The following is a 12,197-nucleotide window of genomic DNA, read 5'->3' as shown; positions in this document are numbered from 1 at the left end:
GGGGCAGCGGAAACAAGTTGTGAACACAACATTTGACATATCATAAACTTGTTAGCAAGCAGCTGCTTATTTCTGCATCCAGCTGTCCCAGAGCAACATGATCATTAATTTAGAGTCGTGTTTGTGTCACCTGATGAATGTGAGTCCAATATTCCCTCTGTTGGCTCTGTTTTTGGTCTTTACCAGCTCCAGAGGGAAATATCTGGCTCTTTAGCTGCTAAATGCTCAGCTATGTTCACCTGCTGGTCTCTAACTGTGTCTGTCTGCTGTTTGCTGCTGAGCAGGTAGTGTACAGTTGGTTTTCACAGCTTTTTCTCTGAAAACGGCACTATGAGAGCGCTGAGAGGGAACCAAAACAGGAAAGTTGTGTCTGAACAGATAAACAATGAGCTGAAACTCACTATAAAGCTCTGTGAAGCCGAGGAGAGCTGCAGATTCAGCTGACAAATCTCTGTAGGTTCATCATCGTCACTGACATTGTCATTTCATATGATATATACTTCATTATTATTATAAAAATATCGATTATAGCCGCTTCAAAGAGCGCCAAAATCCCTCTCAGCTCACTGTTAATGTTTTGAAACAGATGAGTATAGTGGTATGGTGGAAAAATACCACATGTTTTACTTACATTTGTATTGTAGTGCAGTGTTCACCAGAGCAACCGCAACCGCTCCCCTCCCGCTACATAGCCAAGATGGTGACCACTGAGGGTGAGAAGCGTTCCACGCTCAACTTTTGACCATTATGAGTACACCATCATGGTTCATAGTGCACTGCATTTTGCCATAACTGTCAGTGTGAACGCACTCAAAATAGCAAGTGTAAGTACGGAGGAACGCAAATTAAGACACAGCGTTAGTCTTGTTTCTTCATTCACTACCAACACTTGTACAACCAATCAGACAGCCTTCCCGGGCTCTACTGTTGGTCATCTTGGTGTAGCTGATGGAGGCGAAACACCATCTTAAGGATCTGCCTACACAGTGAAGACAGACAGTGATGCTGCCTGCTCTTGTTCAGTTACATAATTTTACTTCTCTTTTTCTCTGTTGCAGTTGTAACTGTGTAAATACAACTGTGTGTGTCTCATGCTGCTACATTTTGGAGAACAAATATAAAAAACAGTGGGTGTAACTTTGTACTGGGTGTGGTGTCACCCTGCAGGCTTAGTCACTGCAGGGTTCAAGCTCAGTCCCTGAAAAAATACAGTCTAGTTACAGTTTTGCATTTAAATCAATGGATACGTATTGTAGAATATACTGAGTGCCATGCTGTATTTGCATATATACTAATTCTGTTTTTGTCCCAAATATCCCTCTCAAGCTAAATTCTAAATTTGATATAGACTTTTGTATCCATACCCTGGTCATTTTGCTGACCTTTGCAGCTGCAACTGAGTAGTATCAATACAATACAGTGAGTACTGTTTATTCTAGAACCACTAGTAACTGTGAAGAACTACCACAAACACAGTTTTTTAAATCACAACTGTATAAACATTTGATTATTTACTTTAAAACTCACAATACATCTGTGTTTTGTTCCCTAATAAGACAAAAGAGAGTAGACACAGCGGAAAACCAGGTTTATCAAAATGTCTTATTATAACAGTTTAATCTGTGGATGCTCTCACCTTTAGTTTTCTTCCATATGTTGACTTATTGAGAGTGCTGCTAACCCACAGACACAATGATGAACCGCCACCAACCTGGAAATAAAAACGTTTTGGCTGCATTCTGTTCTGTTTAACATCATGCAGCTAAAATATGAGAAGTTAAGGTGCTTTTTGGAAATGTTTTGAAACATTCTTTGTGAAGTAAATCAGTTTCTGTTGGTACAAATATGCATCTATTAGTTAACACATCTGACATGTCTACATTGAACGTATCTCACGTTGCATGTCACCATGTGTACAATTCTTTAGGTGAATTTTTGTGGATAAATAAGTGAGAAAGTGAGGTTTGAGATTTAGACATGTGGATAAGAGAATATCTCCACCCACAGCCATGTGTTGTCTGTCATTCATACTGTGTTCTTTATTACAGTAGTCCTCCCTAAAAATAAGGGCATGGACACATTTTTCTAATTCTCGCACTGACAAATGTTTAACTCTCACTATATTTTAAAAGTGGCAAGTAGGCTAATTTTCTATGTTTTCCATTTTCAATGTTTCTGGCGTGTTTACTTTCAAGAGAAAGCGATTTAACGGAAGCACTGGCTTTGACCTTTCTTCTCTGACTTTAAAGAAGATGAAGATGAAATTTGGGGAATCTGCATAATTATAGTAGTATTGCTGTTTTGCTAAATTGAGCTTGTGTGAGCATGTAGAGTTTGAAAAGAAGAGGCCCAAGGATCGACCCTTGGGGAACTCCACATCGTGTTTCATGGTGCTTTTGTGTTACCAGCGGACACAAAGTATTCTCTATACTGCAATTTGGATTTGAACCAAATTGGGAATGCGCCAGAAATTTCAACCAGAAACAATCTGGCGTGCAGCAGAACCACAAAAAAACAAAGACAGGTTACGTCTTTGCTGGACAACAACAACAGTAAGAACAAGCAAGATCATCTTGAATAATTCAGTTTTACAGAATTTTAGAAAGAATATTAATATTTGTATCAAAGAAAATTGACCTTACACTGTAAAATGCATCATGGTACAGTTATACAAAACACAATGCATGAGTGGTTATTAAGCACTTTTTTATTTGCAGATTATACAATTCTCAGTTACAATAAAGAGACTCAGACTAAAAGCTCATTCAAACCCAATCAAAAAAGTGCACAAAAACATGCTGGACTACCAACGACCATGTTTACAGCACCGCTATGAATGAAAATCACTTAATTTCTTGTGAACACAAAGAGAATTAATACCTACATCTTAAACAGCAATGAGCAAAATCTTAAAATCAAGTCTAAATTGTTAAATTGGAAGACGATTTGCACGTAAGTTTTTTCTTTCTTTTTTTGAGTTGATGTTGAAGTTGTTGATCAGTTTTCATAGTTCACCGTAACATCATCTTGCACCTGTGAAAATCAACACAACACTTGAGATGCAGAGCAGTCCCTTACATTTTCAAAAAGCCCAGATTTCCCTCCCAGCTGACTGCTGAAGTTTTGAACTGAACACAGTTCACAGATGAATCAGCAGAACCTGAACGCACCATCAGTGACTGTCTGATCTGATCTTTACCTGACTGGCTGCTGGACCAGAACGCTTCACTGTTCGGCTTCTTACTGAGTTTAAAACCTGCACAAACACAAACAGGGAGACATTCACAGTCCTGCATTACAGTAACATGAACAGTTAGCACCAGCAGCTTATCATCATTTACACTGACTCACAGTCCCTGATCATTCATATACATTATCAGTTTTACACATCGTTCATTCAGTTTTTATTTTCAGCTCACAGTGTTGTCGTCAGGTGGTCTCTGGTTCCCTGGAAAATAAAGCACAGAGAAACATTTCAGCTCTAAACTTACAGTTTGTGTTAATCAGTCCAAACAAATGTTTCTCACCTCGAGCTCTGATGAGAAGAACAGTAATCGCAGTGATTAGGAGGAGTTCAGCCACACGCATAACCAACATTATGTAGCTCAGAGCAGAACAATCTGTACGAGCAGTGGAACAGAAAAATAAAGTCAGAGAAGAAAGTTAACAGAAAAACCATCAGAAGCACAAGACACGTGTTTAGCCGTGCTAGTGGATCCAGGGATGGCAGTGTCAACCACTTTGGTCCAGACTGAAATATCTCAACAACACATTTTCAGAGCGTTTGATTTATTGATTGCTGTCGGATGTAAAGAGAATTTCAACAAATATAACAAAAATGCTTCTGAAATACATTACCTGCCCTAGCTTTAATACATCCATGACAGCTTCACAGAGCTGCTAGCATGGCTGCAGACTCTTAGTCTGGTTCATGTGCATTTAAAATATTTTGGCTACTTAAAATTTCAAGACAACATTTTTGTGCTGTGAAAATCAAATTCAAGTAAACTCGTTTACATAGAAGATGAAGAACTCCCATATGTGTTTCACATGTTAGAAACCTCATTTTGGCTGCAGCTTTCTGTTCAGTTCAAAATCCTGTCGCTAACAGAGGAGAGAATTACATGTGATTTTCAAATGTGTTCAAAGATTCATTTGATAGATTTAACCAAATCAAACGGCCACTTTTGGTACAAAAACTGCATCCAGTAAAAACACAGTCTGCACCTAGTTTGACAAAACTTCATACTTTAGACTTCAGAGAGAGAGGGAGAATTTAAATAAACTTTAAATTTAAATAAACTATTTACATTTAATTACATTACAGTGTCTAAAGGCTCCACTACATCAGTTGAGCCTGTTTCTGAAAAACAGATTTCATTATTTTAAAAGAGAAAAAAGCTCCTTAAACCAGATTCTAGAGAAAGATACATAAACATGTTGACTCTGCCTTGTAGTTCTGTTGAAGCATCATTGATTGGAGACGCTGTCGTGGTGATACCTGCTTTTCTGCTGTTTTCGGTTGTTGTTGTTGATTCAGTTGTTGCTGTTGTTGTGTCCTCACCTGAACAGATGAACACAACTCAACAAACTTGTGTTGTGATGTGATTTTAAAACTTCAAATCCATGAAATAAACAAATATTTTAGGTCATTATTCTTGTCAGTTTGAAGTGACTTTAAACAGCTCATCATATTCTCACCTGGTTTCTCACCTGAGGGCCGAAGTCTGTAGGGAAACTGCTCTTTGTTGCCATCAGTCACTAAACATGTAAGGAAGTTAGACCTCGATGTGTGACTGTAATGAGAAGTCAGGAAGCGCACAGAGGCTCTGCAGAGAGACTGTGATGTCACCAAGTCTTTGTTATCTTTAGCCACATCTTCACCCTCATACAGCCACTTCACTGTGTGTCCACATCGTTCAAATGTCGACACAGAGCAGGTGAACGTCACCTTATCAGTGTCCTGATGTTCAGTCACTGGAGAAGATGGAGATATTGTGAGAGAAATACAAAAAGACTGAAATTAACTTCATCACTGTGATCATAATTATTGTAATGTTTCATTATATTGTTCTAACAAGACAGTTTGAGCTGAAAACATTATGATGTAAATACTCACTGGTAACAACAGACAGATGAACCAGAGAGTCTGGAGCTTGTTGTCGTCGTGATCTGAACTGTCTGCAGGTGTAAAGACCAACATCCTCGACTGTGACGTTCTTTATAACCAGAGAACAGCTCGCTGTAACACTCAGTCTGTCTGATTGAGCTTTGGCTCTTTCAACAATCTGCCCAAGATAAATAAGATCTACTGCTGCTGTGTATCTTGAATCACTGAAGAGCCATGTAGTACTGTCACATTTTCGCTGACCGTCTGTCACATTTTCACAAGGCAAAGTGACTTCATCTCCAACTCTGACAGTGAAGGAGAGGGGAAGTCTTTCAGCTGCTGCTGTTGAGAAAATTATGAAAAATAAAGTGAAATGAGAAAATGTCTGTTATGTTCATAGTTAGTGTGACGATTATTTCTTTATCTTTGGTTTCCAAGAGTTCACTAAACTCACCACGTTAGAAACAACAGATTTGGTTTTCTTAGTTAAATAAAATGTAGCTAATAAAGAACCTTTAATAATATTGATTAAGTTGTTTTTTGCAGTGTGCCTTCCATTTATATATGTGATATATGTATTCTTACCTGTGAACTGAAGCACCGCTATAAGAAATAAAGAAATCCATTTGAACTCAGCCATCGTGATTCTCTGTCTCTCTCCTTCTTCTGTCTCTTGTTCTCGTGCTCACAACTGTCTGAGTCTCTAAAGTAGTGCTTTAGTAGAGCGATGCTGCATCTACTTCCTGTGGTTAGTATGATGTCACTTCCTCATAGGGACTTTTAGTCTGTTTTAGATTTCCATCTCTCTGACTTTCGTTGTCGATGTCCAAACAGCCAAAAACTCTGTGAAATTTTCACTTTGACATTTTTGAAATGTAGTTTTGTCTCATCCACAGTGACTGACAGCGACCCCAAATTCTCGATCAGCAATATGAGATGCAGCCATCAGTAAAGATGTCAGAGGTCAGAGGTCGCAGCAGCCTGGCAAAGATCCTGTGAAACTGGAATGAGTGTGTAAAGAAGACAAAGTCACTGATTACAAGGCAAAGGAACATGTTTCTGCATCCACTGAGCCAATCTAACGCTGTAACAAGCAAACTATATTAAGACTCATACTGAGTCTCACGTTCACACTGTGTCCAGTCCCACTGTGGATTTGTGGCAATGACGTGTTTCACCTCCTGAAGAGAAGAAGAAGAGGAAGTCGAAGTGTGAAGATTGTTAGTTAAGATAAATGTTTGCAATAACGCAACTTGTTTTCTTCAGAAAGTGTTTATTAGAAAACAGACAGGATTCATGATGTTTGACAGCACACAGGAACAGACAGGTGAAGAGTCAAACTTCAGTTACTTTTTCTCAGAGATCTGAAGGGGAAGTGCTTTGATGAGAATGTGGTTAACAGCAGCAGCAGAGCTCTGGAGGTGTTACCCTCTAATGATGACCAGATAAACGTCAGAAACACATGAGGCTCACAGGAACAGACAGGCCACACTTGATTAGGAAACGAGACAACGAGGCGCTTATCGAATTCTGTTGGAAACTACTTTAACCCCTGGAAGGTTTGGGGTCACTGAGACTCGTTGCAGCAAACGGTTAAAACATTGATGAGCGTCCAGACTGAACCGTCTTTAACTGCCGGGACGTAGAGCGTCAGGCCTCCACAATATGTAGCAGCAGGTCTGTTCCTGTTGTTTTCACAGGAAATGGTTTGGCATAAATAGATGTGTGAAATGTATTTACATTCACATTAGGTCAGAGTAGGTGGTCGTGTGCATCCAAAGCCTCTGAAAGTAGCCTGAGTTATTAGATTTCTGTGCATGCTCAGGTCACTTTGGCTGCATTTCTATCTGTATTTAGACACATTTGAGTTCCCAGTGAGAACAGAGCTGTTCAACCCAACAGAGGGAAGGTTTACTACTAGAAGTGGACAAGAGGAGGGAGGTTGTGCTACTAGTAGAGGCGGGACATTCATAGGAAACAATATTTCATTATGACACTGTTAGTACATGAAGGAATCCCAAAACACAGTGTAGAATTAAGTGGTAAACATTTCTTTATTTGCAGATTATATTGTTATCAGATATAATAAAGAGAAGACTGTTACTGACTCCATGTTGTTATTTAACTGCAGTGGAGTCTTTTCTCTGGTGAGTTGATGTTGATATGGAAGCTGTTGATCAGCGGAGTCTGACTGAGGCAGAAGAGTCTCCAAAGTTTTCATAGTTCACCACACCTTCATCTTCATCATCATTCACCTGTGGAACACAACACAAACAAACCCTCACTCTGACACACTGTAACTGACAACTTTCACAGCACTGACGCACATTTAACACAAGGAAGTAGGAAATAATCTGACAGCACCTGAACGCACCATCAGTTACTGTGTTTCTGCCACTGACAGAGGAAGTGTTGATGTGGCAACGAAGGACATGCAGGGGGAAAAGTATATAGTATGAAAATGTACTTTCTATATATACTATATAAAAGTATATATAAACTGACACAATTTCCTCCCAGCTGACTGCTGGAGTTTTGAAACTGAACACAGTTCACAGATGAATCAGCAGAACCTGAACGCACCATCAGTGACTGTCTGATCTGATCTTTACCTGACTGGCTGCTGGACCAGAACGCTTCACTGTTCGGCTTCTTACTGAGTTTAAAACCTGCACAAACACAAACAGGGAGACATTCACAGTCCTGCATTACAGTAACATGAACAGTTAGCACCAGCAGCTTATCATCATTTACACTGACTCACAGTCCCTGATCATTCATATACATTTCAGTTTTACACATCGTTCATTCAGTTTTTATTTTCAGCTCACAGTGTTGTCGTCAGGTGGTCTCTGGTTCCCTGGGAAATAAAGCACAGAGAAACATTTCAGCTCTAAACTTACAGTTTGTGTTAATCAGTCCAAACAAATGTTTCTCACCTCGAGCTCTGATGAGAAGAACAGTAATCGCAGTGATTAGGAGGAGTTCAGCCACACGCATAACCAACATTATGTAGTTCAGAGCAGAACAATCTGTACAAGCTGTGGAACAGAAAAATAATGTCTGAGAAGAAAGTTTTAGTTTTAGAAGAAATGAGCAGAAACACATTTTTATTTCCAATATACATTTGAAAGACTTTGGCAGGTTTAAAGACATTTTAAGGAGCAGGTTTGTGTGGGGCAGCGGAAATAATAAGTTACAAATGTGTTTCTCATGTATCGGTGAATCATGATTCAATCACTCCAAAATTAAAATGCATCAGGTAAGAAAAAACATTTAGGATGCAATTTAAGTTGACAAATAAGGGCGTTTTTCCTTTAGTGCACACATCTACATTTAATACCAAATCTAGTTGTACAGGTGAATAGATACCATTCACTACTACTTTGATTTTGTCCTGTCATTTCCTGTTTTATTTTGAAATGTTCTCTTCTCCTTGTGTGTCTTGTTGTTTTACTCCTTGTCTTTGTTTGCTTTTACCTCCAGTCTTGATTGTTTGCCCTGCCCTAATTGGTTGCACCTGTGTCTCGTTGTCTTCCCTACCTGAGTGTATTTTCCCTTTGTTCAGTGTCAGTTTGTCATTGTACGTTGTCCACTGTTGGATTTTGTTTGAGACTGCTTGTCTGCTCCCTGTCTGAATTGTGTTGTCTCTGTTGGACTGCCTGAAATAGGTGTAAGCCTTTTTTGTTTCTTATCATTAAATGGTTGATCTGCACCTGCTCTGCCTACCTATCTGCATTTGGGTCCTTTCCCTGCTTCCCTGCTTGACATACTACAACAGTTTTATATTGGATACAAATGAGATGTATGAATAAAATCAGTTATTTTTTTGTATTTGAAGACAATATAAAAAATTTTTTTTCTCAATGATTATGTTGCTGTTGTGAGCAGTTCAACGTCACCTTATTTCTACATTTACTGTATCTTACTTAGCATGTTTTTTTTTAAATAGTAGCAATTTAACCATCTAAATGTTGAAGATGCATACAATAAGATGTTGACATTTTTCATGATATGAGTACAACATAAAAATAAAACCTTAAAACAACTTGTGTTTACTACATTGTCTTGATTATGGTTTGAGAAAATTCATCAACCTCTTATGAAACCCTTTCAAAACTGCTTGTTTTCTAATTTTTAATTCCAGATTCAATCCAATCCCAACATACGAGAGATTAAAAAGTACCAAAAGTCACCATGAAGACAATTACGATTAATAAATAAGTGAGAAACAACCAGGTTTGAGACTCAGACATGTGGATAAGAGACTATCTCCACCCACAGCCATTCATACTTTAGACTTCAAATGGAGCAACAGAGAGAGAGAGAGAGATGTAAGATGTTAAGTCACTACCTTGCACATCCTTTGCAGATGATGTTTTGTTTCTCCCCTCTAATGTGCTTCCTTTTGATTTTGATGAATACGAAATGAAATAACACAAGATATGGTTATAAAATACTTCATGTTAACCATCTGAAGAGACTAAATGAGAAAGAATAGTGTTCTAATCTTAAAACTTAAAATTCATCAAATAAAACCAAATGTACCTGTTTTCTCACACGAGGACTGGAGGCCAACATTACACAGCAGCACTTGTCCACTCTTATTATCTGTCACGTTACACTTCAGTAACTCATAGTAGTTTGACTTCTGATCAAGAGGAGGAGTTGTAAATGTCACAGTGGCTGAACAGGTAAGCTGTGACGTCTCCAAGTCATTCTTATTACCCTCATACAACCACTGACTGTGTATTCACACCCGTCATACGTCAACACAGCGCAGAACAAGATGTCTGTATCACTGTTCTGATGTTGATCCACTGGAGAAGATGGACATATTGTGAGAGAAAGACAACAAGAGTGAAATTAACTTCATCACTGTGATCATAATTATTGTAATGTTTCAGTATATTGTTCTAACAAGACAGTTTGAGCTGAAAACATTATGATGTAAATACTCACGGTTAATAACAGACAGTTGAACATGAGCATCTGGACCTTGTTGTTGTCCTAATTTGTTGAACTGTCTGCAGGAGTAACGACCAACATCCTCGACTGACATTTTTTATAACCAGAGAACATTTTGCTGTAACGCTGAGTCGGTTAGATTTATTTTTGGAAATCTCATTTTTCCTAATCTGCCCAAGATTAACCAGGTCTTGTGCTGATGACCGAATATGACGACCGACAACCCAAGAAGTACTGTCGCATTTATCCTGATTTTTTATCACATTTTCACAAGGCAAAGTGACTTCATCTCCAATCCTGGCAATGAAGGAGGGGGGGTTCTGTCCAATTACCGCTGTTGAAGATGAGAGATAAATATAATAATAATTAATGTTAGTTACTTAAATACAATTAGTAATGTTTTGTATGTTTCTTTTATTCATGTAAAAAATAATAATAATAATTCTACGTGATCTTTGCATTGTGCCTCCACCCCTCTCTCTCTCTCAAAACCTCTTTCTCTCAAAACCTAACACGGCAGCAGCGGATGGCCGCCCACCATTGAGTCTGGTTCTGTCTAAGGTTTCTGACTCTTAAAGGAAGTTTTTCCTTGCCACTGTCGCCAAATGCTTGCTCATGGTGGGATTTGTTGGGTCTCTGTATTTAATATTATAAAGAGTACGGTCTAGACCTGCTCTATAGGAAAAGTGCAATGAGATAACTTCTGTTATGAATTGGCGCTATGTAAATAAAATTGAATTGAATTGAATGTGTTTTGTATATCCTTACCTGTAAACTGAAACCCCAGTATCACAAATAAAGACATGTTAATCCAGCTGATTTGAACCACCTTGCTTCTGTCTCTTGATCTCTTGTTCTCACGGCCTCAACTGTCGAAGTCTCTGAACTAGTGCTTCTTTAAGAGCGATGCAGCATTTACTTCCTGTTATTAGTAAAGTGTCACTTCCTTATAGTGACTTGAATATTTTTTTCATTCTTTCAGTTGTTGAATTTATGTATGAGTCCATCAGCTTTTCATCTCTGAATTTCTTGTAGATATCTAAACAGCCATAAAGCCAGATGTGGTTCAGTATTGAGATAAAGGACGTGAGCCACTGATGTGTTTTCAGACGAGTTCTCAGCCGAACAGATGATGCGGAGAGAATGTGTTGCTCTGACTGATGACAAAACTCCTCCTTGCGTCATACAAGAGAAACTTCAGGACAAAACATATCACAGGAGGGATCTGTGGTTTCAAGAGTTTCAAGAGTTCACTAAACTCACCACGTTAGAAACAACAGATTTTGTTTTCTTAGTTAAATAAAATGTAGCTAATAAAGTACCTTTAATAATATTGATTAAGTTATTTTTGCAGTGTGCCTTCCATTTATATATGTGATATATGTATTCTTACCTGTAAACTGAAGCACCGCTATAAGAAATAAAGAAATCCATTTGAACTCAGCCATCGTGATTCTCTGTCTCTCTCCTTCTTCTGTCTCTTGTGCTCGTGCTCACAACTGTCTGAGTCTCTAAAGTAGTGCTTTAGTAGAGCGATGCTGCATCTACTTCCTGTGGTTAGTATGATGTCACTTCCTCATAGTTACTTAAGTTCTTGTCGATGTCCAAACAGCCAAAAACTCTGTGAAATTTTCACTTTGACATTTTTGAAATGTAGTTTTGTCTCATCCACAGTGACTGACAGCGACCCCAAATTCTTGATCAGCAATATGAGATGCAGCCATCAGTAAAGATGTCAGAGGTCAGAGGTCGCAGCAGCCTGACAAAGATCCTGTGAAACTGGAATGAGTGTGTAAAGAAGACAAAGTCACTGATTACAAGGCAAAGGAACATGTTTCTGCATCCACTGAGCCAATCTAACGCTGTAACAAGCAAACTATATTAAGACTCATACTGAGTCTCACGTTCACACTGTGTCCAGTCCCGCGGTGTATTTGTGGCAATGACGTGTTTCACCTCCTGAAGAGAAGAAGAAGAGGAAGTCGAAGGTGTGAAGATTGTTAGTTAAGATAAATGTTTGCAATAATGCAACTTGTTTTCTTCAGATAGTTTTTATTAGCAAACAGACAGGATTCATGATGTTTGACAGCACACAGGAACAGACAGGTGAAGAGTCAAA

At 38.6% G+C, this 12,197-nt stretch overlaps 1 protein-coding gene across 7 annotated transcripts; it reads right to left on the bottom strand.

Moving 5' to 3' along the window:
* Positions 1 to 2,685: 2,685 nt before the first annotated feature.
* Positions 2,686 to 11,581, bottom strand: LOC122863071. Of its 7 annotated transcripts, none has more exons than XM_044169179.1 (8): positions 11,472 to 11,581; positions 5,120 to 5,449; positions 4,702 to 4,977; positions 4,502 to 4,564; positions 3,528 to 3,629; positions 3,420 to 3,448; positions 3,200 to 3,256; positions 2,686 to 3,033 (listed from the first exon to the last, which is right to left on the bottom strand). In XM_044169179.1, exons 1-8 carry the CDS (start codon positions 11,524 to 11,526, stop codon positions 2,998 to 3,000), a joined length of 948 nt encoding a protein of 315 aa, XP_044025114.1. In that variant the 5' UTR covers positions 11,527 to 11,581; the 3' UTR covers positions 2,686 to 2,997. The 7 variants fall into 7 exon arrangements, with proteins under 7 accessions (XP_044025114.1, XP_044025113.1, XP_044025111.1 ...); XM_044169178.1 differs by lacking the exon at positions 11,472 to 11,581 and adding an exon at positions 5,696 to 6,219; XM_044169176.1 differs by lacking the exon at positions 11,472 to 11,581 and adding an exon at positions 5,696 to 6,216 and having other exon boundaries at positions 5,120 to 5,452.
* Positions 11,582 to 12,197: the final 616 nt, after the last annotated feature.

The sequence above is a fragment of the Siniperca chuatsi genome, linkage group LG16, assembly GCF_020085105.1.
Source record: "Siniperca chuatsi isolate FFG_IHB_CAS linkage group LG16, ASM2008510v1, whole genome shotgun sequence".
Lineage (NCBI taxonomy): Eukaryota > Metazoa > Chordata > Actinopteri > Centrarchiformes > Sinipercidae > Siniperca > Siniperca chuatsi.
The sequence above is the reverse complement of the archived record's forward strand: the minus strand, read 5'-3'. Positions and strand labels throughout refer to the sequence as shown.